The sequence below is a fragment of the Alosa sapidissima genome, chromosome 3 (assembly GCF_018492685.1).
Source record: "Alosa sapidissima isolate fAloSap1 chromosome 3, fAloSap1.pri, whole genome shotgun sequence".
NCBI lineage: Eukaryota > Metazoa > Chordata > Actinopteri > Clupeiformes > Clupeidae > Alosa > Alosa sapidissima.
The window spans coordinates 23,480,209-23,505,405 of NC_055959.1; the positions used below are offsets into that span (position 1 = coordinate 23,480,209).

The window sequence follows — 25,197 nt, forward strand, 5'->3', positions numbered from 1 at the left end:
CTTGGTCAATGATTTGAGATAACAGTCAATATGTTTGTCCTGTCACAAAGGTGACTATCATTCAGCACCTGCATCTCCATGAGTGGCTCCTGATGAGGTGTGTGTGTGTGTGTGTGTGTGTGTGTGTCTATCCTCAGCCACGGGGTAGTACCTTTCCCATGCTGGAGGGCCCCAACAGCCAGCAGAGGCGCGTGGACAAGGGGCAGGGCTGCGTCATCACCCCCAGCACAGACATCAACCCAGGCACTGCCCTGGAGGAGCGCAGGCACATCAACTTCATGTGGAACCACCCTCTAATCATAGGTACTGCACTATTGACTCACACACACACACACACACACACACACACACACACACACACATACATACAGGGACAAACAAGGAACAAACAATCACATACAAGTAGTGTCAGAGAATGGGATTTCCTACTGCAGAATTCTGGAAAACGCATAAATGCGGACATCGGTGTGAAAAAATCTTGAAAGTAATTTTGCATGTGCTGCACAGGCTCCTGCACCCAACCATTCAATTCCCATTGTAACCATCACTAGACTCTGACTAGATATCAGTAGGACAAGCTATTGCATACATATGAGCACACATGTGAACTTGAAACTTGAGGTTATTGATAAGGTGTGCACGTATGCACATGCTTCCACACACGTGTCCATACAGCCATGCACTGCATGTGCCAATAACCGTCTGGATTCACACAGTCGGAACGTTCCACAAAAACACTCTAGCATATCAATGTTGTGTTTAAACACCTGCTGCAAACTTGCTGCTGCTCCACCACACACACACACACACACACACTCACAAACATGTGTATGCTCACATGCTGAGGAAAATAAAGAAGCAAGCTGCAGTAACTGCACGAGTGCCCATCTGCTGCTGTTCCCACTAGAACACACACCTATTGGTAAAGGCTTTCACACTGGACACACACACACACACACTGCAAGATTCACATGCGCCACATATTGTTGTTGTTGAGACTACTGCACTCTAGTGGTCAAATAAAGTCACTGCACCATTTCTTGCCCATGAGGTTCAACATGTCCTATACCATTATACATGAGAAATTATGATTGTGAATGTGCTTTTCACCTGAAATTGCGTCCAACTCCATCAAAGTTGATTTAATCCCCCTATTAAGGTTTTGCACCTCCGTTCTAATGTTACGTCACCGTTTGTTTACAACTAGAGTGGTAGGCAAGCCTACAACAGCCGGGTTGCATAGGCTAGTTACAAATAGCTTCAAAATTAAAATTTTAATATCAAATATTGACCGGGATGCCGACCACTTGTGTAGGCTCTAACAGTTGGTTTTACAATAAGAAGCAAAAAGGCGAAGAACGACCGTTTAGCCTACCTATCCTCATGGTTGTGGAGGATGATCGTTAGCAGCTGTGAAGTCTTTTATTCTCAAGATAGCCTAATGGTGTAGCCAGGCTACAAAGACGTAGGCTAAAATACAACTATCTACAGTCATCCAAAAATGAATTGCCAGAGAGGCTATGAAGGGGAAAAAGTGCAGCATTTTAAACATGGCAAGAATATTTTTACCAGAACAATTTGTTCTAATTTGTCTCGTGAAATTCGTGCTTGTGGACATCAATCACCTATCTTCTGTCCTTCTATTTCAAGTTATCATAAGTGTCATTTGATCATTTAATAGCAACAAATGCTAATAAATGAAAACAGAATAGGCTTATGTGCTATAGCCTACAAGTCAGTTAGGCTAACTCCCATATGTCAAAATAAACTGATTTGATCCTATGAATTGTTTAGCGATCACACACAACAACTTAACACAGCAACCTCAAACACCACTGTTGAACCTAGGCTACTGATTCAGTAATGTAAGAAATAAGCAGTTCATGAATTATCTTTACCCGTTTAATCAAGTCCACATGACCACAATAACAGCATATTTAAAGGCTGAGCTAGCATAACAGCCTAATATAGCCGATGCTGCAATGGATAACTAATAAAATGTTTCGATGCACCAAATCAGGGCGATTTTAGCGAAATAACGTTCCTGTGACAGGCTATCAAATATTGAACAATGGGATAACTTTTCATCATCACCTTTATTGATGCCTGAAATGTTGACATTGCTGAAATACTGAGATGTAGCCTACTGAGAGGCAGCTGCAGACAACATGTTCAATGTGTTCAACTTGTCCCTTGCCTACCAGGTGAATGTAAACAAAGCTATAGAACCTAGAATACATCACATGAAAAACGTTAATTGATTGATTGATTGATTGATTGATTGATTGATTGGTTGGTTTGTGGTTCTGCCTTTGCCTCCTTCATAGGTCACCATGAGATGCCACCTGATGCCCACAGCTCCCTGTTGGAGCGCTTCCCTGAGAATGTGCCTCGTCCCTCCCATAATGTCATCCCCCCTACCACAGACAAGACCCATGAGGAGGTAACCACCAACATGTGTGTATGTGTGTGAGAGAGAGAGGCCGAGAGACATTAGAGTACTAATATGAGTTTTTATCATGAAATAGTTTGCCCATGCTACTCTATATTGAAAGTCTTATTGTCTGTGTGTGTTATCAGAAGGTGAATGACAGCGGGATGGAGCAGACCAGTGGGCCTCCTCCAGTCACAGACATCCAGGACAAGCCTGGCCGTGTGGTGCGTCCAGAGGCGCCGGTGGACTCCATGCTGAAGGACATGGCCACCATCATCTTCAGCACCTTCCTGCTAGCCGGATGGGTGGCCTTTGTCATCATCTACCCAAAGGTACAGGACGCAGCACTGACTCACCAGCTGGAGCAGAACACCACAAGCTCTGGGTCCATTAATGATGTAATCGCACGTGTGGTCACTGAATTTTCCCTGTTAGTATCTTGACGTTGTCAGTGACGTTAGTTTCAGTTCATTTTGCTGGGGGACAGCAGCTAAGTCATTCTCTCATCCATGCTAATGGTAATTCCCCTTTTTTTTCTCACTCTTACACATTCTCACTTTGCTTCCTCTCTCTCTCTCTCTCTCTCTCTCTCTCTCTCTCTCTCTCTCTCTCTCTCTCTCTCTCTCTCTCTGACTCACTGACAAACACACAAAAAAAAATATGCACGCACCCTCTTCCTCTCCCTCTCCCTCTGTCTCTCTCTCTCTCTCTCTCTCACACTCACACTCACACACACACACACACACACAAACACACGTATGCGCACACACCCACTCTCTCCATCACACACACACACACACCCCTGGCCCTGTCCAGAGCGTGCAGAAGCAGCAGCAGCTGCAGCACCAGCAGTTCCAGCGTCAGATGGAGCAGAAGCTGGAGCTCCTGCAGCGGCAGCAGCTGCTCTTCCAGCCGCCGGACGCCCTGCCGCCCGACGCCGACGACTTCCTGCTGCGCGCCGCCGAGTGCTCGGACCACAGCAGCCCCGTCGGCACGCCGCGCGCCTCCAACCACTCCAACCTCTCCCTGTCCGAGCTGGGCAGCTCCGCCAACGAGCACGACGAGATGGGTGAGTGAGAGCGGGGCGGCCCAGTGAACTGAACCGATGGGCGCTGGTGGATGCTGTAGTTTAGTGGGGTTCGCTTGTGGTCTGTGATGCAGTAGGGTATGATGGGAGATTTTCGAGTAAGGTATTGCCATTGGTGACGCAATGTAAAGTTGACATTTTCATTTTGTTTGCTTGTTTGGTTTCCAGAAGATGAGTCGGTTATTGTCGGAGTTGGCAATATCACGTTCAACCCCAAAAACGTGCTGGGCCATGGAGCAGAGGGCACCATTGTGTACAGGTGAGGAGTTTAGAGTGCTGTTGGACAGGTGTTCAATCGCCTGCCCTGGGCCCATTGTGTACAGGTGAGGAGTCTAGTGGTGTTGCACAGGTGTTTAATGTGGCAGCCGTGGCCTACTGGTTAGCGCTTCGGACTTGTGACCGGAGGGTTGCCGGTTCGAACCCCGACCAGTAGAAAGCGGCTGAAGTGCCCTTGAGCAAGGCACCTAACCCCTCACTGCTCCCCGAGCGCCGCTGTTGTTGCAGGCAGCTCACTGCGCCGGGATTAGTGTGTGCTTCACCTCACTGTGTGTTCACTGTGTGCTGAGTGTGTTTCACTAATTCACGGATTGGGATAAATGCAGAGACCAAATTTCCCTCAAGGGATCAAAAGAGTATATATACTTATACTTATACTTATACTTATACTTATACTTATACTTAATCGCCTGCCCTGGGTCCATTGTGTACAGGTGAGAAGTCTAGAGTGGTGTTGGACAGGTGTTTAATCGCCTGCCCTGGGCCCTTGGACTGGTGCAGTATATCAGTGTGGTGGCAGTAAGATATGAAAGGTGGCCTGTTCCCTTCCAGATTTTACACACAGGTGTTATCAGTGTGTTGGCCATAACTATCTCATGCTCAGTACTCCGCCCTCAAAGAGTAGACCATGTTAGTCTGAATGTTAGGCACTAAAACTTTCTGGAAGGAGCTAATCTCAGGTTCAAGCTCAACTCTTAAGATGCAATCGGGTCTGAGATAGTTCCTGAGCTCCTCTCGGCTACTCCACAGGGGTCAGTTTGATAACCGCTCGGTGGCAGTGAAGCGGATCCTTCCGGAGTGCTTCAGCTTCGCCGACCGGGAGGTGCAGCTCCTGCGGGAGTCGGACGAGCACCCCAACGTCATCCGCTACTTCTGCACCGAGCGCGACCGCCAGTTCCAGTACATCGCCATCGAGCTGTGTGCAGCCACACTGCAGGAGGTAGAGCACCCAACAGAGAGCACTCCCTCTCGCTGTCGCTTACTCAAATCATTAAGCTCCTTCACCTGCTCAATTGTTTAAATCCATTGGATATCGATTTACAGTGACGATCCCTGCTGTCTTTATTTGCTCTCATGTTGTATGTATGGATCAGAGCCTATTAGAGTTTGGGAGCTGGACAGAGTTATTTGATTATTGTTTATGGTGATGTCGGTATGGAGTAATTCACTGTGTGTTTCTGTTCTGACAGTATGTGGAGCGTCCTGATTTTGACCGCCACGGTCTGGAGCCTGTCTCTCTGCTGCAGCAGGCCATGTCCGGCCTGGCTCACCTCCACTCACTCAACATAGGTAAGCTCTTACGGAAGTCCAGAGTGACGTCCTGGGGCCTAGATACTCAATCTAGGCACCTTCATGGCAAGATTTCCATGAACATCCCCTTTAGCCTTCATGTGTCTACTCGATAGTAATTCTGATACAATGTGATAAGTAACCGTTTGAACCAATCATCCTGAGCTTGGCAGAGCTGTTAATGCTATGTATGTTTGCTATTTCCATTAGCGATGGGGCCCCAGTTTCAATGACAGACTGCCTATCATGTGAAATGCATGCCTATCATGTGAAATGCATGGACCAAATTAACATAGATCAATGCTACATAGCAAATTATACACTGTATACATTGATCAGATATGTATACAGTGTAAAAATAGCAATATATATATATTCAAATCAAGGTCCATGTCACTTTGTGAGAATATAATAGAGAAAACAGGGTCCTCATACAGTGGAATGTTAACTGTGACCCTTTAAGGAAATCCATGGAACTAAAACTAAGAATCTTTGTCCTCCTCCTCTGCTGTAGTGCACCGGGACCTGAAGCCCCACAACATCCTGGTGTCCATGCCAAACGCCCACGGGCGCGTGCGTGCCATGATCTCGGACTTTGGCCTGTGCAAGAAGCTGGCGGCGGGCCGCCACAGCTTTAGCCGGCGCTCCGGCGTGCCGGGCACCGAGGGCTGGATCGCCCCCGAGGTCCTGAGCGAAGACTGCAAGCACAACCCGGTAGGTAGCAGGACGGTAGGATTGGCATATAGACGGAGAAGGAGCGATTTATGAATAGTTTAATACAGAGAGGATCTAAAGATTTTTACTTTGAAAATCAGTCAGTTAATAACTGATTAGTATTTATATGGTTCTCTTTTCATACGTTGTCCAGATATAGTACTGTATGTAGCTTTTTTTATATTTATATGTATAATTATGATGCAAATGTGTGTCTCTTGTATTCATTGTAATACCAGACCGTGTAGTCCAGATCTTTAACGTGTGCCTCTCCTCTTCGTGCTGGTCTCCCGTCCTCAGACATGCACAGTGGACATCTTCTCGGCCGGCTGTGTCTTCTACTACGTGGTGTCCTCAGGCAGCCACCCGTTTGGGAAGTCCCTGCAGCGGCAGGCCAACATCCTGCAGGGCACCTACAGCCTGGAGCAGCTGCAGCCGGACAAACACGGTGAGGCCCGGTGCTCAGTCCCTCCAGGCCCTGCTCACAGAGCCCTGGCCTGGCCGTCTCACCCACCATGCCCGGAGTTCAAGCACCAAAAATAGATCTATTGATTACCTCTAATGGGGAAAAATAGCTTTAAAATGTCTGAATCAATTCAGGCACAGAAATTCCCCCTGCTTCAAGCCCTATGGAGCTCCATCTCAGAGCCTATTAAAAATACTTCCCTTCGTGATGAGCGATTATTGGCACAATCAAACAGGCGTTATTTTCTTCTCACACACTTTATCATGTTTTAGCACTTCTGCTGTCTACTTCCTGTTTGTCTACTTCCTGTTTGCCTACTTGCCTGTTTGCCTACAACGCTCTAACACCCATGACCTGATTCCAACTTTGGTCCAGTTTTTTTAATCCCTCCTGCCCATCCTGGCTGATGCTTTAACACATTATTAGGTCACTTACAGTAATCTGCTTTGCCCTGGTGAAGGGGGGGCTAAAGTTATTACAGTTTTTCACAGTTGCTAAAACACTAAACTCCAATCTCTGAACCAAATTCTCAGTTATTTTTGCTTTGTTTTGTTTTTTAGATGTTATTATTTAATTATACTATATTGTAAACAATGAACATTACTCCTGGAGCTATATGAGCTGCCCTGAACACTGTGTTTTCCTTTTTTTGATGTAGTGTCTAATGACTGCTCAGTAGTGTTCTCACTTTACTGCTTTGTGAGATTATCTGAAGACAGTGTTTGGTTTTGAGCATAGTTACTGTTTTGAGGCAATTGTAAGGTTTGCAGAGGTTGTCAGTTTTTGTAGATGTAGTTTGAGATTTGGGATTTGTGTTTACAGTTTTGAGAAAAAGGGTTGAAGGTTTCAAAAAATGTGTTTTAGCAATTTTGAAAAACTGTAAAAAAGGGGGAGCTGAGTATATGGCTATACTGAGTGTGTGTGTGTGTGTGGTCCCCCCAGAGGACATTGTGGCCCGAGAGCTGATCCAGCAGATGCTGAGCATGGAGCCGGAGCAGCGGCCGTCGGCGGAGCGCGTGCTCAAGCACCCCTTCTTCTGGAGCCTGGAGAAGCAGCTGCAGTTCTTCCAGGTCTGAACAGCAGTGCCTGCACACACACACACACACACACACACACACACACACACACACACACACACACACACACACACACACACACACGGCGGCCTTCACACCTAGCCTTGCTACACTCCTAATACCACACTCTCCTCCTAAATACCATAATTATTATACAGACCTGCTCACACACCTTGCACCCTGCCCTTCAGACCCAACCTTTGGCCTGGTTCACTATCCAATTCATGCACACAAACAAAACACACACGCACACATGCATGCACACAAGAAAATCTACTCTACCAAGTTCTATAAGTAGAGCAATATTGGAATATATGCCGTGTCTTTTAATTAGAGGGGATGCATCCCCTCTTGAAATCCGGAGACTTCTTATTATTATTTTTCTTTTTACCTTTTTGTGCACGCTATTCAGCCCAAACCGCTTAACGTACAAATTTGGTTCAAACACCGTTCCGTAGATCTTCCAAGGCTTTACCGTCCTATCCGTTTTTCATTTTTGAGAAGTTTATACTTTTTGAGATATTTGTAATTAAAAGTGTATTTTCCCCCCATAGACTTGAATGGGGGCTGTGATGTCATAATAGAGCCAGCTGCGCTCGTTAAGTAGTTCTCAGAGCAGTTCCCAGGCTAATCAGAACACTGGCACAGGTGTCACCTGTGAGAAATTCAACTGTCTCAGCCTCTAAGCATACAATCTAGCTCTACCTGAACTACACATCCTGTTAAAGTGTTTCCTGTGTGTCAAAATAAAAGTCCCATCCATATCTCATGCATTCAGCATTATATCTCCAGAACGGCTTGACGTACATGCTTCAAATTTGGTACGAGTGTTTTTATGTTTTTTAACCAGCAGACTGCATCCTCTCATGTAATTCCTCGGAATTGCATTTCTAGTGTTATTTATAGATTCATGTTATGTTCATGTTATGTTAATTTCCCAAAGCTTTCCTTTGTGTTTTTTTTTTTTTTTTATCAGTAGCACCTCATTCATTGTATGTTACTCTTATTGTGATGCATGTGACAATACTACGTACCTGCAGCTGCTCACTGTCTGTGTAACTTCATGATCTCACAGGATGTGAGTGACAGGATCGAGAAAGAGCCGCTGGACGGACCAATCGTACGACAGCTGGAGAGAGGGGGGCGGGCCGTGGTGATGGGAGACTGGAGAGAGCACATTACAGTGCCTTTGCAAACAGGTCAGAGACTGGTCTCCAATAGGCACCAGTAGGCACGCCTGCTTTTTCATTGAGGAGGACAATTAGCCTACATACAAGAGAGCTTATCTGCTGGCCAAACAAACAAAAAAAGAAAACCATAAAGATAAAATTTGATATGTTGTAAGTTATCTAAGGGAAATCTTTTACATATATTTGTCATTGGGAGATTTAACAGGATTGTCAAAAAAGTAATGATTTTGAAGTGATTTGGTTAAAGATGGTGTTTTATTAATGTGTGTGTGTGTGTGTGTGTGTGTGTGTGTGTGTGTGTATATACACATATATAATTCTTTTTTTTTTTCCAGATCTCCGTAAGTTCCGCTCATATAAAGGTGGATCTGTAAGGGATCTCATGCGTGCGATGAGGAATAAGGCAAGTATTCAGCTGAATTACACTATGACATTGAGTTGTTAAAGCAACACAATGTGGTTTCTGTACCATAAAATAACTGCTTCAAACTTATTTTGAAGCCACACTGACCTCCAATAAGGGCAGTGGTGTCTCTGACAATGCTGATGCGAACCTGCACTAAATATGCGCATTGCATTATGCAACATTGTTGCCGCGGGTGGGGGCTTGCCCTTTTGGACTGTTTTAGACAAATTTGGTACCCCCTTGGTGTTAAACGGCTACTCGGCACACAAAACAGACAAAAGGGGGAATTGATTCATCATGTTGCTTTAAGTTGGTGAAGATGCCTCTAATGTGTTTCCCTTTGGACTCTGCAGAAGCACCATTACAGGGAGCTGCCCCCAGAGGTGCAGGAGACACTGGGCTCCGTCCCCGACGAGTTTGTGGCCTACTTCACGTCCCGCTTCCCGTCCCTGCTGACGCACACCTACCAGGCCATGCGTCTGTGCGCCCAGGAGCGGCCCTTCCTGCCCTACTACCACCACACCGAGCTGCCCGCACCCCCACGGACTACACCCCCCGCCCCCCCCACACTGCCGCCCCCGGCAGGCCCCTGTGCGGACACTGCCCCCCAGTGCTCGGAGCCGCAGCAAGCAGACCGACCGCAGCCCAGTGCTGCAGTGCTGCAGGCCACAGTCGAGTCCACTGGCTCAGAGCATAGTGTGACGGCTGCATTGTCCACTGGACCTGCGGCTGCTCCAGCAGAACCGCTCACGGAGCAGCAGAGCCCCCCAGAGCCACCCAGTGCACCTGCAGACCCGACACCGCTTGGCGGGCCAGAGTGAAGTTGGTCTGGGCATAGGGTGAAGGGTTGTTGCCTTGGCAGTGGACACATTCCAGGGGGCTGGCCTGCACTCTCTGCTCTCGCTCTGTTTCTGGTGTGGACCAGGCCTGCAGTGCCTGGGCCTTGCCTGTAGGTGGAGCAGTAGCAGTAGCAGCAGCAGCAGCAGCAGTAGCTCCCAAATCCCCCTTTTACTCATACCCACTGAAGTGCCTTGACTTGGAACCCATAAGAGAGTCTGAGGAGTCAAGAGTTCCTGGCAAGAGCCGCAGGAGTGGCCTTGAGTGTGGTGGAGTTGTGTGATCCACAGAGACGTTCTAAAGAGCCTGTTCTCTTTTGGAGTGCACACATACAGTGCATGTAGTGGAGCATTACATTTGATTCTTTTTTCAGACACTTGACATTGACAGAATTTTTTTTATTTCTCTTATCCTTGTGCAATGTTGTTTATATTAGTTAAATGAGTTTTCACTGTCAAATGTTTATTTTTGCATAAATACCAGTGGCTTGATTATGATCATTTTAAGCAGTGAGCAATGAGTGCCTTATGAAACACACACATGTACGTACACACACACACACACACACACACACACACACACACACACACACACACACACACACACAGGACAGACTTAAAATGATTATTGCATTGTTGTGCGTATGTGGTCAGGCTTCAGTGTGGACATGTCTTAATGGGTGAATGGCCTGGTGTCCTTTTCCTGCTGAGTTATCACTGTCCTGAGAAAGTGACCATGCCTGTCTGTCTGATGACGGATGATGGGACACTTTCAGCTGTACAAGTGCACATCTTCACGTCTCACTTCTCTTTGGGTTTTACCTGTACTTTTGTACTTTTGTATTCTTCTTTTTCATCTGATCAGCTTATGCCCAAGAGCATTATGGAAAGTTATCCGATGAGATAAGTCTTGTTGTTTTATCACTACATTTTCAAGTCCTATTTTTCATGAACTTACCAGTACAACCTGATTTTTGCTCTAAAGCCCAAATTGGTGCACAAGTAAGAACTCTTCCCCTATTTATTTGGAGCATTTTAGTAATGTTTTTTTTCCAATCTCAGGAAACGGAGATGGACATTTAGAATAATCCGTCCTCTTGATGTTGCAGTTAACATGCCTAATTTAAGTGAAGCCCCCGACTCCTTTGAGTTGTGTTAATGGGGACTCTAAAAAAAATGCATTTTTATTTTGTAATGTGGGCCTGTGCCTAATGATGGTTATAAATGCACAGTGTCAGTTCAATTTTATGATGTGGTGTTTAGCAGGCTTTGTTTGTATTGTGGATGCCTGAGTAAAGTGCATCTTGTGTCTGTGATTTATTTTATTTTTTAATCAGTCCATGAGTATGCAACGTCTCGTTTCTAATGCAACAGGTTTTCCAGTCGTCTTTGAAGCCAGGCCACTTATCTGTCGAATTCAAGCTGCTATGTGAAATGCCAAATAAATAAGAGTACAAACGACTGCTGTGTGATAACTTTTGTAAGCTTACCACCACACTTTTGCCCTCCCCAAGCATGAAGGAAACAATGGGCAGATTCACCTCTCTAAGTTTCGATTTCCACAAAACATTATTCGAGCCACTTAATGCCCTCCCACTGAGCATAGAGCAGCAAGTCGGAAGCATCCCGAGTTTGATCGGCCTCGGTTTCACTCGGATGACAATGGCATATTTTACGAGATTATATTTCTGTTTGCGGGCGATATCCTAGACTACATAATGGTGAGTAGGCTAAATCGAAAATCAGATGCGTGGTAATTTGTCGTTTGTTGGCCTTGTATTGGCATTCGTAATACAATTGGGCACATTGTTCTATTTTGTTCTTACAACAGTAACGACAGCGAACAATCAAAAACACTTTCGTTAGCTAAAACGTAACCGTTAAGGTTGTATAGGCTAGTTGCAATCCATCGTGAAAGATTGCGCTTTCGGCTACAATTCACGTCCGCACTTGGCTGCCCCAGGCCATTTTAGGCTTGGCATCATTCCTGGCACAGCCTAGGTTGACTTCTGGTGTAAGCATTTGCGGTACAGACAAAGAGTACAGTAGCCTACTCTTACTTAAACGAACTAAAATTAAAAAGAAAACACAATCGATCAGATTGTTTAGAATAATAGCTGGTAATGAATTACAATATCATCTTGCGCCTCTGAAAAACGTAAGGCATTATTAATACATTCAATATTTCCTGTCCACCAGATAGCGTCGTTGTAGCCTACTGCACGTCGAAGTGCCGTGAAATTGCGCCATCTAGTGGCCATGAAAAGCATCAGCTATAAGGCATGAAGTACCAGAGCCGTGTACGGCTCTGTGAAGTTCCGTGCCATTGCGCTATCTGGTGGACATGGAATATGTAGCCTATTATATTTATTATAGAAGATCGGACCTCGACAAATCTTGTAATTTATAGCCTACCAGAGAGTTTTTGAGTCACATTATTGCAAATTTCATACGATGATGCATCATTCCACAAAATGGTTTGTCTTCTCTATTAGAAAGTTATTCTAAATATAGCCTATAGCATTAACTCGAAACAGCTGGCTTATGTCATTTTGATCTGTAAAAAATGTCACATGCAGCCATGATTGACTTTACATTTACATTACATTACATTTAAAGGAGAAAGCGATTTTTCACATAGATCTTTCTTTTTCGAGGTCACAGAGTACTCTCTATGGAGAAAAAAACTTAAAACAACAAGTTCAAGTTGCTGCAGCCAGCAGGTAAAGTAGCCAGGCTGCTACAGCACTACACTCTGGGAGCATGAACATTGGGGCTCACGAACGGAGATCTACATGAAAAATCGCTGGATTCCTCCTATAAGTGCAATATAGGGGAAAGGAATTTTGGAGTTTTAAATGACCAGCTTGATGGAGGAGTTCAAATGTGTTAAGGTCAGTGTGGAGTCTGGAGATGGGTCTGTCACAGTCTTGCCTGTCTAGAATCCAGTTATCAAGAACACTGTCCCATCAGTGAACATAGGGAAAAAGTGGAATCCATGAGAAGCAGTCAAATATGCTCAAGGCGCACTGCATAGGGACATTGGTGGGCAAGCACGTCGTAGAAGAGGAAGGTTTGGTATTGATCCACAAAAGATTTCATTCGAGTAATTTGTTAACATTTATTTTAACTAATGACATAGAAAATTAATTGCATCCACATATTCTCATGGACTGCAGTGGAGTATTAGGGCCACACATAAAGAAAAAGATTTTGCCGAGATTAAACTCGACATGTCAATTTTAAAGTTGACTCGACATTAAACTCGAAAAAAACTATTTTTGCAATTTTCACTTCCTCCCACAATTCATTGCAACAAACATTTATAGAACCGCAACTTCCATCACAATCAGGAAATCAGGCATTTTAGGCCGCAACAATCTCAAAGAAGGAAATCCTGGTGGGACTGGGAATATGTTGTGTCATGCTGTGAAATAAACTTGGTTGTTGATTGCCCAGTTTGGGAAATCCACTTTAGCACAAGGAATTTAACACCTTATCTTTGAAAAGTCTGAACATGTATTAGGTTTCAGTTGGTATTATTGGTGGTTATTCTGTGATAGCATAATTGCTGAAGGGAACCTTAAAAGGCATGATAAAAAGAAAAATGGAGGTATACCTGTGCAAGGCTACTTGGTTTGCACTACTTTGATCACAATTTGCAATACTGTAACTACAATTCAGTGTAGACATAAACCTAAACCTGATTAAACAACACCTACTGAAAATAGTCCTCCTATTTGAATGATGGGTAAGTGTAAAGAACATGCTTTGAAATATAATACTTCTCCATTCATCTCAAATAAATTAATTGATATGTTGTTATTGTTTGCAGCAGAATTTGACAACGTTCCTGTTGAAAAATGGACAGAGGCTTTGGTAAGCTCCTGGCTGAGGTCCATCGGCGTAAAAGAACAATATGTGACCAAACTCAATGAAGAGGAGGTAGATGGGCGGATTCTTCTGGAATTGACAGAGGACTATTTGAAAAGAGAAACTAGAATGAAATCTGGACCAGCTCTGTTGATCATCAAGAAGAGGAATGAACTTGTTGAATCTCTTCAAAAAGCACATAAAGTCCCCCAAAATCAAGACAGTTTTAAAAGCGAAGGTGATGATGCAAACAATCATCCAGACACCAAGGACAAGATTTCAAAGGCCAAGGAAACCTCTTCAAACATTGAGACACAGACCTTGCCTGGGTTAACCTCAAAGAAAGACTGTAAGCCTAGACCCTTATGCAAAGATGGTATTGATTTTACTTATGTTAAGCACAATGTTTTAAAACCTGAATCTGGAATTATCGATCTTATCTCTCCCTGTCATGAGTACAAGTCATTTGCTGTTGCAGTAACTTTAGACCGCACAAGACTACAGGCTAAATTTGCCAAAGAGGTCATCAAATTTGGCACTGGTTGCATGAACATACGATCAAATGGCACCATACATTTCGGTGTAATGGACAGTAGAGATGATGCTGGCTATGTGCATGGGGAGATCATTGGTGTGCCTGTGCTAGAAAAAGACATCTATGTCGATGCTCTTGATCATATTGAGAGATCCTTTTCAAGTGTTGACAGAGAGGATGTGAGACAGTGCATACGGCCACCTCAGTTTATTGAGGTGATTGATATGAACAGCTCAGAGAAGAGGTATGTGGTGGAAGTTGACATTGTACCAGCAATAAGCATTGTGAGGAACAGAGTGTACTCGGTTCGCCTTCCTAATTTTAAAGAGAAATCCAACAAGGTTGAGTTTGAGAAGGAAACCATCTATTGCAGGGTAGGCTCAAAAACAGAACCGGTTAATGATCAAAATGAGTTTTACCAAAGGGTGCGTGACAGGGATTCCCGAAGAGAGGAGGCTGAGCAGTCATGTTTTGAAAGCAGCCCAGACTTCAGCCAAGACCTTGGAAGAAAGCTCACAATGCTTGTAACCAGTGGCAAGAAATTCATTGAGAAGGAAAAATGGTACATTCTCATCACAAACAAACTCAAAAAGGAAGATCTGAACAGCATTGACTTTCTGTTGAATATGAAGCTTTTCTGTGTTTTTGACTTTGATGCAGACTCCAAGGTGTCAGGATTGTGCAGTGAGTACTCAAAACACCATGCTGCAAACTTGCATTTCATGCAAAACTACAAAATTCCCAACACAATGAGCATCAGTGAATTTGAGAGTCATCTTCACTTGTTTGAACAAACCAGTTGGATATTTTGCAACGGACGCAATGACTTCAAAGGAAATGAACCTCAGTGTGATGAAATGACATGGATCAAAACCAAAATGACTCTCCTCCGAGAATGTGTGTCAGTGATTTGTAAACAGATATTGCCAAAAGGCACCTTCCTGGTAATATTCCTGCTCACATCCCCTGTTGAAAAGCCTTTACTTCACACTTTCTATGAGTTCTTTACTGACATGGAGGGTCACGAAGACATCATATGTATCTCGGAATCAGAAGACAACTTCCAAAAGTGGCAGAGCTTTGCAGAGGGGTCTTGTGGTGTGGAAACCGTAAACCGCTCAAGTGTTGTTGGAATGAAAATGAGTCATGTTAATGCAACCCTACAGCGCATCCAGCCCGTGACCTCACGCTCCATAAAACACTTGCCAATCTATGTGAAAGGAGAGTGCAACCTTGAGACTCGTGAAGAGGAAAGGATGTATTCCCTTGAGATCCTAAGTGTCAACCATTGTGATGAAACTAACCCTGACTTTGTTGAAGATCAGAAAGAAATAATTGAAAGGCAGTTTTATCATGGAGGGAATGTTAGTTGGTTGAACTTTTGGCTTGCAGACAAAAAGTTTGTTGGGGAGGTCATTCAGAGGGATGCTTATCAAGAAATTTCAGACCTTATCAATGACAACCTCAGAAGAAATGTTGACCTGCCTGTCAGTTGCCTGAATATATATCATCATCCTGGCAGTGGTGGTAGCACAGTGGCCAGGCAAGTTCTTTGGAACAGTCGAAAAATGTTACGATGTGCTGTGGCGAAATCATCATACTCTGCAGCCATGGTGTCAGAGCACGCATTTCATCTTCGAGAATATGAGGAAAAGGACACCCAAAAATGCCTCCCAGTTCTCTTGCTTTTGGAAGACTGTGACAAAGAATACCTGGACGATTTAAAGAATGAATTAGAGGTAGCAGTCAACACCAAGAAAATACCACGTGGAACACTGTGTTTCATCTTGTTGAGCTGCAGGAGGTCACACAACCCAGAGCGAATGTGTAGAGAGTCACCCTTAGAGAATGTTGCAGTTACTCACAAGCTCTCAGATAAGGAAAAGAGACTTTTTGCAGGAAAACGAAAGACACTTGAGCAACAGTACCAGCCAGAGTTTATCTTGACCTTTGTTTTGATGAGTGAAGAATTCGATCATCAGATGGTTGCTGATTATGTTCAACAGTTTGTCACTCATTTGCTTCAGGGGATTGACCATGCGTCAGTGGTCACTCGGCTTATTCGCTATGTGGCACTGCTGAATACCTACGTGCAGAACTCTTTCCTCTCTCAGTCTCACTGTGAAGCCCTGCTTGCCATCTCAATCCACATGGATAGATTTCGTCAGCATACCTTTGAGAGATCACTGAGTGAGCAGGCAAAATTGGTGTTCATACACTTGAGAGATGATAGAACGTACATTCAGTCAGTTAGAATTATTCATCCCTTGGTTGCCAAGGAAATACTGCAACAGCTCTTAGATGATCAGCTGCAAAGCCAACTGGCATTGGATCTACTTCACGAAGATGTGCTGTTTGAGAACAGGTTTGGCAAAGATGATTACATGAAGTTTCTGCGAGCCCTGTTCATGAGGCGCAGCAGAATAAGCAAAGGTGATGAATTTGACAGTTTCTTCTCCCCACTCATCGACTATGTACGAGAGAATGAAAGTCCTGCGCAGGCCATTGAGCTTCTTAAGGAGGCATACATGCGTTTCAACAAAGATGCTTTCTTTGCTCAGCAACTGGCCCGTCTCAATTATCGTTATGATCAATTTGAAGACGCGAAGCACTGGGCAGAAATAGCGGCTTCTAAAATGCCTACCAACTCCTACATACTAGACACACGAGGTCAGGTTTACAGGAGATGGTTCACAGCAAAATGTAAAGCACTTGAAAAAGTTACAAGAACGCCTGAAAACACAGCAGATGCCATTCATACGGCTCTGATAGCCTTGGAGTGCTTTCAACAGTGTGAAAAGGCAGCAATCGCAGATGTTGAAACCATGAACAACTCAGGCTTTTTTGCTGCAGTAGAAGTGGGATGCAGCTTGTTGAAACTCCTGTTTTCCCTACATATCTTCTCCAACAAGAACTATGGCTATTCAGAGTGCATGAAATACCTGATCACTGACTACATTCCTGAGGCAGTAATAAAACCATGGGAAGATTTTCATTCCAAACTGAAAAACCTTCAATCCTCAATGCGTGAAGCTTTGGAGTGGATATCAGAAGACCTGAGCTACTTTCAGACTGATTTGAGCACTGATGATGAAGAGACCACAGAAAGTTGTGAGGCTAAAATAAACCACCCCAAGAACTGGCTGGTAAATAAGTCTTCTGTGTACGGAAAGTACTTCTGTGATACGTCTCTTGACACCATGAAAAAACAGTGTCAGTCTAACCCAGATAGTTTGACTCCCTTTATGAAACGTATGCTGATATATCGCCTTGGTGGGGGAAATATCACCACAATCTTCTCACTTTTAAGTGACCTGAAGGACAAAGACCAAGTCAAGATACTTGAAGACATCATCTCATTGTACCCAAGGAATCCACTGAAAGCAAAGCTGGATCAGATGGATCTTTCCAACTACATAGCCACTCACATTGCTCTGAGTTGCCTCTCACCTCAGTCCCCAAAACTGGCCACTCTCAAGGATCTTCGGAAGCTAACCCAACAGTTTCCCATTGAGAAACGAGACTGCTTGTCAAGTGCTCTCTTCCTTCTTACATTGCTTTACTGGCCAGAAGAGCATGACACTGAGGATGTGAAGGATGAAAAATATGATGTAGTTCTCTCAGCAGTGGAATTCCTCAAACGTAGTTACTGGACAAAAATGAAGGATATCCCACAGAGAAGGAGGAGGATATTTACTCATTTTTTCCTGGGTAACGGAAATGGCTTTGAGAAGTTTGTTCACAAAACTAAAGTGGAAAAGATCACAAAACTCCTGAGCGTTTCAGAGAAGAGGATGAAGTGGTTTCGTGGGGAGGTGTGGAAGATGCCAGAAATTGCAAAGTTGTGCAAGCATGTAGCTGGCTGGACAGAGGATGGGACTGTGTACCTTGAAGGTCCCCGGGGGAGGAAGTTCAACATCCCTGCTCTGAACACAGGTTCTGTGCCTTATGGGAATGAGAACGTCACTTTCTATTTGGGTTTCACCTTTCGAGGCCCAGTGGCCTACAACATTACAGCAAAGTTGTAGTCAAATCCGAGATTATCATGGAATTTCTGTATGCATTTTTACTACCAGAAGTGAATAATTACACATTGCAGAAAACTTCTCTGTGTTACGTTGTTCAAAAAAGTCAGTAGTATTTTGTTTTATCAAGAGGTGTCCCCTCTCCATAGCATCTCTTATCACCTGATTATTTAATGACTGACTGATCTAGGCAAGGTATTCTAGGTTATTGAATTCTGCAACCTTGCTTTCCCACTCTTATTATGTGTGCATTTATTTGCTATATCTTTTCATTCACTCATCACAATTTAACAGCAGAATATCCCTCCACTAGTTGCTCTTTATTTTTGCCATAAATCTGTTGCCCTTGCCCAATATCACATATCTGAGTCATACATGAGGGTCTGGCTCTATGCTGTCTTTGCCGTTTTTATCTCTGTAAAAGAGGACATTTCAAAAGTTTAATGTCAAATGTTGAATGGGAGCAAATTACTTTATATGATATGAAGTAATCATATATCATATCATATAAAGTAATATCATATAATTTATATGATATACTTTTTATTTTTTATAAGAAAGGGACTTCTTGTTATACATGGCTAGATTTAAAATGTTTTTTTACGATTACTTCAACTATGTGCCTCATATTTCATCTATAATTTCACTGTTAGTCTTAATGTTATGAATATTGTTAATCATGTTTAACTGTTAATATTATCCAAATATATATTAAAAATCTAATATGTCCTTCTCTTGGATTGTAATATTTCTCTTTATTCAGACAAAAGTTTGTCTTTATCAACATGATTCATCAACATTAAAAACATTAGAAGTTAGCAATCCTCTTTGGGAATATTTTTACCACAATTGCGTGCCACAATGATTAGCACCCCTGCTTTCATCATCTGTCGAAAACCAATACTTCAGGTATTGATTAGTATTGATCATGATGGGCTTAATGGGCATATTCGAATGTTACAAAGTTGCAACTGTGTCTGGTGCTGCTACTCTGCATTGGCAACCATTGCGCTAGAATAACTGTATTGTTTGGCCAAAAAAATATTATTTATACATAAATAATAATATTTAGCATTTACGTGTCTTTATTTAATGAAATCTTGCCACTAACATGTAGCAATCATTTTAGAAAAAAGGAATAAGCTCTGCAAGGGCTTTAGAGCAGCTTTGTGTCGCGTCACTTTGAGTCATGCCTAAACAACACTTTTCAAACACTTCTGAAAGTGAGGATGACTATGGCTTTAGAACACACACACAATCATATTACACTTGGAGTTCACAAAGAGATGCAAGACTGGATGGAGAGAAGTAGAGAAGCATGCTTTATTTTCTTTGGCTAGTACATGGCAACACCATGCAGCAGTCATATTAGCTTAGCTTTGTAACTAATTCAGTCTCACAAGAATAATTATCTATCCAGGAACAGGATGATATTCTAACTATTAAAGCTGGAAATGTGAGAGCTCAATCATAGCAAATTTACTTCAATAAAATAATGCAGGCTAAACAGTGTTTCTCAGTGCACTGTCTCATATGACTCAGTACACTGTCATAAATTTAATTTAATTCAAAAATAATGTCGTATGTGATGGCATATGCATCGCTATAAACATACAACTTGTGGTCAGAAGGGTTATAGTTGAGGGACTGTATGTTAGTGTGCATCTTCTTAAAGCGGATGCTCAAATTGTAGCTCTCCATGCCACTCTTTGTATCAAAGGAGTAAAAGATCTCCTCTGTCTCCTTGTTAACATACCGTGTGGCGTAGAGAACACCACACACCATGAAGGTGTTGGTGGCCGTGCGCTTGTGAAGGGAGGTCTTCATCGTGCGGCCAAGCGTTGGGACATCACCAGGCTCCACTTTACTGATTATCACATTGCCGTAGTTCTCTGCCGAGGTGTAGACTACCCACACACCGGACTCATCTGTGACAAAGTCTAAGTCCGTGTAGACGTAGCAAGCCTCCAGGTGGCAGAAGGGGAACTTGTTGTTGATCCCAGAATTTTGGGGGAGGGACGCCGTGGTGACCGCTCGTGATGTCAAGTTGAAACGGCAGACAGAGGGGTTATTGTAGCAGCCGTAGTACAGCGCATCCCCATACATCACCACATTGGGGCCTTGGATGGTGTTGGTGGTGGGGTTGCCAGAAGCGATCGCGACGTCCTTCGGACTTACCCCTGCAATCAGAGCACTGAGGCTGGTGTACTGACGGACATAGTTAGCGTAGACGTTACTGCTCGTCAGTGGTATCAGCCAGTACCAACTCTCCTTTCCGGCTGTAGGCCGTGGGTCTCGGCCCCAGGATCCGTAGGTATAAGAGGTACCATACTGGGTGACTGTGTACGTTCTGGGACCTTCCACCCTCACAGGGCGACCCTGAGGGCAGGTTGCTGCGTAGAAGGGGAATGAATGAATCAGTTACGGGAAAAAACAAAGCCTCAAATTAAGGTGTTACCTGAGGCAGGTGTAGTCTTACTTGGGGTAGTTGGAGGAGGTGGTGGTGTGGCCAGAAGCTCCTCCTGACACTGGGCCAGACTTCTCTTCAGACGTTTATTCTCCTTCAGTGTCTGAGCAATTTGCATGTGGTCAAATTTCTCCAGCTGCTTCAGCTCAGTTTGTACCTGAAGCATCTAGATTTTTTTTTATTAAAAAAGAAAAATGTTCTCAAGAAAAACAAAATGTGTTGGAATGGTTTTCCATAAATACACTTTCAAGGGATATCTAGATAGGAAGAGGTAAAACTGTAATATCTGAAATGTTGTCTGCAGGAATTCACAATTATTATTATGACCGCCGCGAAGCGAAGCGGCACACACACAAGCACGCACACACACACACACACACACACACACACACACACACACACACACACACATACACACACACACACACACACACTCACACTCACACACACACACACCCACACACATAACATAAACATAACACAAACAATCAAGAATTTCTCAGAATTATGAACAGGCAAGATGGAGGTGGGGTTGTATAAAATGAATTTTACATGTGAAATCTATGAACTAATCATGTTTTGGTACTTGTTGTCTAGCAGATACCAGTGAGAATTGAGTGTGGATAATGCAATTTAGTGAGACAGTTAGAATCATATAGGCCTTTCAGCGTGATTTCTTTTTGTGGAAAAAATGTGCTGGACTGGGCGGCGGTCATATTTTGTACCGCTCTGCGGTACATCTAGTTTTAACATAGGGTCACTGTCAATTTATGTAACAACTACTTAATATCTTGTAAACAACAACAAAACAAATTGCTTGAATGTAAATGGCACCAATTCAATTCCTAAAATATGAATGGAATCCATTGTATGAGCAACACCATTGTCTACGTTACTAAGTGACATTTTATATTTAAACCACACCCTTCTATCTTGATACAGTTTGAAACTCACAGTTGCATTGACTTTTCTGCTGAGACTTTGGTGCGTGTTGTGTGTTCTGTTGAGTTTGTTGATGAGCTGCAAGACCTCGGCCAGCTCGAGCTCGAGAATCCGTAGAGACACGGCTCCATACAAGCCACCGTCATCCTCACGCTCCAGTGCGGACACGTCCTCCTGCAGCTGCAGCAGACGCTGGCGCAAGCCCAGACGCAAGGCACCTTCATCTGACATCTACACATATAGAAATGAAACGGTTCATAGACAGACATGACATGTTTTTACTAAGGCTGTCAAAATAACTGATAATTTTGATTAATTAATTTGAGAAAAAATAACTGATTAAAAAAATAGGGCAGATTAATCGATTCCGTATGACCTTTGACCCCGAGCCGTTCTAGTCAGTAACCACTAGACTGTAAAATGAAGGGGAGAGAACAAAATGTGCTGCCTAGATCATTGATTGGAACATTTACTTTTAAAAAACGGCCTGATGGTGTTGATAAAAATAAGTTGTTGATTGAAATAAAGTCCTCTGCAATGTCTGCAGCAAGGAATTTACATATCACCGGAGTTCGTCAACTCTAAAGTTGCACATCAATGCAAAGAAATAGTGTTGACATTGAGGGGAGTGTTAATTTATTTTCATGGTGTTATATCTGTGGCCTGAAATGCCTTGTATGTGAAAAAAAACTTCTTCCCGAAGCACTTTTGAATTTATTTCCTCAGCATATTAGGTCATATCATAGATTATTATGGCCATTATTTGAACAGTGAAAATAATAATAAAAGAGTTTTTGAACTCTAATGTCACTAATGCTGATTATTCAATGATTTTTTTCAGATTCCAAAAATAATTCTGTGGAAATGCATGGATTCCAGTTGCTGCTGGAATCCATGCATTTCCATGGAATTATTTTTGGAATCTGATCCCTTATCATATCTGTTCATTCGTACTCGCCGCTCGACTTATCGTGACTAAATTCAAGATGGCGGCGAACGGTAAACTTCCTGAAGGTACTGTCTGTATAAATCGTCTTGTAAATAAACTACCAGCGCTTTTTCAAAGTTCTCAATGTCTCATTTTAAATGTCAGGGCCCTCGGAAGTGTGGAGCTACTTTGAGCCTCATAAATGGTGTAAAACAGTGATTTATTTGCATGGCTAGGCCGATGCCCGAGGCACCCCCTTTAAAAACCTGTTGGTAGCATCGGCTAACTAGTGCCAGATTTTGGAGTGCAGGGGACAAGCCGAGATGAGCTATAAGACATACGTTCACACTCGGTATCATGTTTCAACACACTTTAGGTCAATATCACACCGGAATTCTCCTTTAAATATTTAAAATACTTTCACAACAAAAATGATATTTGCGATTAATTTGGATTAATTAATCAGAGTATGTAATTAATTTGATTACATTTTTAATCAATTGACAGCCCAAGTTTTTACACATTAGTTAGATGGGTAGAGGACAGACAAATGCATAAATTCACACAAATGCAGATGGAAGAAAGAACAGCTATCCTAGTAACTTTACAACAGAAAGAGAGAGCTTGGATTTTAAATGCTTACATATGACAGAGATAGTAGATACCCCAAATACAACTAAGATTTCTCAAGTAAATGAGAAATTGCCAAAATCTATTCTCTAAAACAATTCTGTATAATATGTACTGTCTTTAGTACTCATCAATAACATTTACTTCTTTGATGACTAGATGACTAATCTATGCTGTTACTCTCTTTGTTCTGAGATTTAATAGATTCAATAATTCTGGGCCCCAGCCCCATAATACTATATAGCCTATTCTATATGGGGGCCCTGTCAGTTGCTGGGTAAGTAGCTTCAACCCGGGGGCCCAGGTTTGAATCTCATCGACGGACATTTCCCAATGCTCTCTCACTCACTCACTTCCTGTCATTCTTAACTGTCCTATTTGAATAAAAGCAAAAATACACAAAAATAAACTTTAAAAAGACAGTGTGTAGGCTACCTTTGCAGACTGGATTTTCTGATTGCATTCCACAGCAGATTTCTCAATATTCATCAGTTTATCTTTAGGGAAGGGTTTCTCAGCGTTAGTCAGCTCACAAGAGCAGTCAGTGGCACTCGCACTCTGCAAAAGCGAAAATACAAAAAGAAAACCCCCCTCAGTATTCAGTCAGTTCTGAAAAGATGGCATTTTATTGTTAACCTTTCACACATACTGAAGAAGAAATCAATATGAATTATGACTGCGAAACAACATCAAAGGTCACAGGAAAAGAATATTTGAAATCTAGAATTACTGTTCTTCCTTGTGACTTATTCATTGTTTACTGGTCACGAAGGAGTTTTCTGTAACTTGATGTTTGTATTTTTTTCTTTAAAGTATATAGTAATGCATGTAATACCTTCATGAGGAGGATGAACAAAACCCCAACTGTCCTCCACATATAGTCCAGTAAAGACATCGTGTTCCTGATGAGAGATGAAGAGAAGTGGACTAGACCTCTTCAGAACGCAGAACAAACAAACTCTTATGCCTCATGAAAATGGGTTTAAACATCCACATAGAAGGGGCTGGTCTTTTTTTATGACATGTTGAAATTGGAGAAGTGAAGGTGTTGTGAAATATTAATGGTCAGCAAAAAGGTACAAAGATGGGTCAACTGTCAACCACAAATGTACGTACACATATGAAACTGTCATTGTAAACATTTTCTTTTCCCCTTTCCTTTTTTCCCAACATCCTTTTTACACATATTTTGGGTATTTTGTTCTCATTTCATAACCCCAATATGTTGTGTAAGTTCTTTAAGAGGCACACAATGTGGTGTGGTAGTACACGTGGTAAAGTCTCCTTGGCTTCATCTGGGGCATTCCAGTGTGTCTTCAACATCAGGAGGAGTATTAAAATAGTTAGTGCTGTTCTTGAAAGAAATGGAGTAAAAAAAATACCCATGAGATATACAGTGAATGAGCTAGAAGAGCTGTCAGTGAGCACCGACTTCTGACAAGGCGATCTATGCAAGTCAAACTGGAGACATCAGTGTGTAATTGGCTTTTATGTGGACATAAACACTGTTATAATAATAATAATAATAGAATTTAAATCACCTAGGCAATCAGTTTGATATATGCATAGCATTGTTTTATTAATTACATGGCATGAGTACACTTACACATTATTCCATTAACTCCAAAGGCACTGTTTTGAGTGAGACTGTCCATTATTTCTTTTTTTATTATTATTATTTTTTTAGTCAAGCAGTGAAAAGTAGGAGGCCTATAATGCATGGGATAATGTTGACGTAAATCAGACAAAAGACGGGCCAGTCTCTAGTATTTGTTTAACAACCAGAAAATTAAAAAAATCCTGTTTCAAAGTCCAACTTGATGATTTTAAGGGTCTAGGCCGGGGTGCGTTTATGTGCGCTATCTGGTACCATGCACACCATCCGTTTCAATGCACCCCCTAACAAATGGTTCCAACTGAGGTTGTTGCCTTATTATTGAATGACGATGAATGAGTTGCATTGTCTGTTTTTCTGATTGTCTGTCTGATGTTTGCTTTCACAGCTACCACGTATTTCACAGC

The 25,197-nt window shown here is 42.8% G+C and overlaps 3 protein-coding genes across 8 annotated transcripts in view; 2 read left to right on the top strand and 1 right to left on the bottom strand.

Annotated features, from left to right (window-relative positions):
• The window catches only part of LOC121704890 (serine/threonine-protein kinase/endoribonuclease IRE1-like), a 25,049-nt gene extending 13,813 nt beyond the window's left edge, over positions 1 to 11,236 (top strand). The window contains exons 10-22 of the mRNA XM_042085432.1: positions 138 to 303; positions 2,328 to 2,443; positions 2,581 to 2,766; positions 3,251 to 3,503; positions 3,690 to 3,780; positions 4,548 to 4,737; positions 4,988 to 5,087; positions 5,602 to 5,801; positions 6,102 to 6,249; positions 7,210 to 7,337; positions 8,419 to 8,542; positions 8,869 to 8,936; positions 9,293 to 11,236. Of these exons, the coding sequence (XP_041941366.1) occupies positions 138 to 303; positions 2,328 to 2,443; positions 2,581 to 2,766; positions 3,251 to 3,503; positions 3,690 to 3,780; positions 4,548 to 4,737; positions 4,988 to 5,087; positions 5,602 to 5,801; positions 6,102 to 6,249; positions 7,210 to 7,337; positions 8,419 to 8,542; positions 8,869 to 8,936; positions 9,293 to 9,760 (2,238 nt within the window). The 3' untranslated portion in view covers positions 9,761 to 11,236. The remainder of the gene's footprint in view (positions 1 to 137; positions 304 to 2,327; positions 2,444 to 2,580; positions 2,767 to 3,250; positions 3,504 to 3,689; positions 3,781 to 4,547; positions 4,738 to 4,987; positions 5,088 to 5,601; positions 5,802 to 6,101; positions 6,250 to 7,209; positions 7,338 to 8,418; positions 8,543 to 8,868; positions 8,937 to 9,292) is intronic.
• Positions 11,237 to 11,357: 121 nt separating this feature from the next.
• Positions 11,358 to 18,907, top strand: samd9l (sterile alpha motif domain containing 9 like). Of its 6 annotated transcripts, none has more exons than XM_042086043.1 (4): positions 11,358 to 11,496; positions 12,433 to 12,671; positions 13,471 to 13,526; positions 13,611 to 18,907. In XM_042086043.1, exons 3-4 carry the CDS (start codon positions 13,520 to 13,522, stop codon positions 18,209 to 18,211), a joined length of 4,608 nt encoding a protein of 1,535 aa, XP_041941977.1. In that variant the 5' UTR covers positions 11,358 to 11,496; positions 12,433 to 12,671; positions 13,471 to 13,519; the 3' UTR covers positions 18,212 to 18,907. The 6 variants fall into 6 exon arrangements, with proteins under 6 accessions (XP_041941977.1, XP_041941976.1, XP_041941978.1 ...); XM_042086042.1 differs by having other exon boundaries at positions 12,440 to 12,671; XM_042086044.1 differs by having other exon boundaries at positions 12,440 to 12,671; positions 13,614 to 18,907.
• Positions 18,908 to 19,507: 600 nt separating this feature from the next.
• LOC121705200 (olfactomedin-4-like) lies at positions 19,508 to 24,153 on the bottom strand. Its single transcript, XM_042086048.1, has 5 exons — positions 24,011 to 24,153; positions 23,611 to 23,733; positions 21,630 to 21,848; positions 20,688 to 20,841; positions 19,508 to 20,601 (listed from the first exon to the last, which is right to left on the bottom strand). The coding sequence occupies exons 1-5, from the start codon at positions 24,068 to 24,070 to the stop codon at positions 19,766 to 19,768; spliced, it is 1,392 nt and encodes a 463-aa protein (XP_041941982.1). The 5' UTR covers positions 24,071 to 24,153; the 3' UTR covers positions 19,508 to 19,765.
• Positions 24,154 to 25,197: the final 1,044 nt, after the last annotated feature.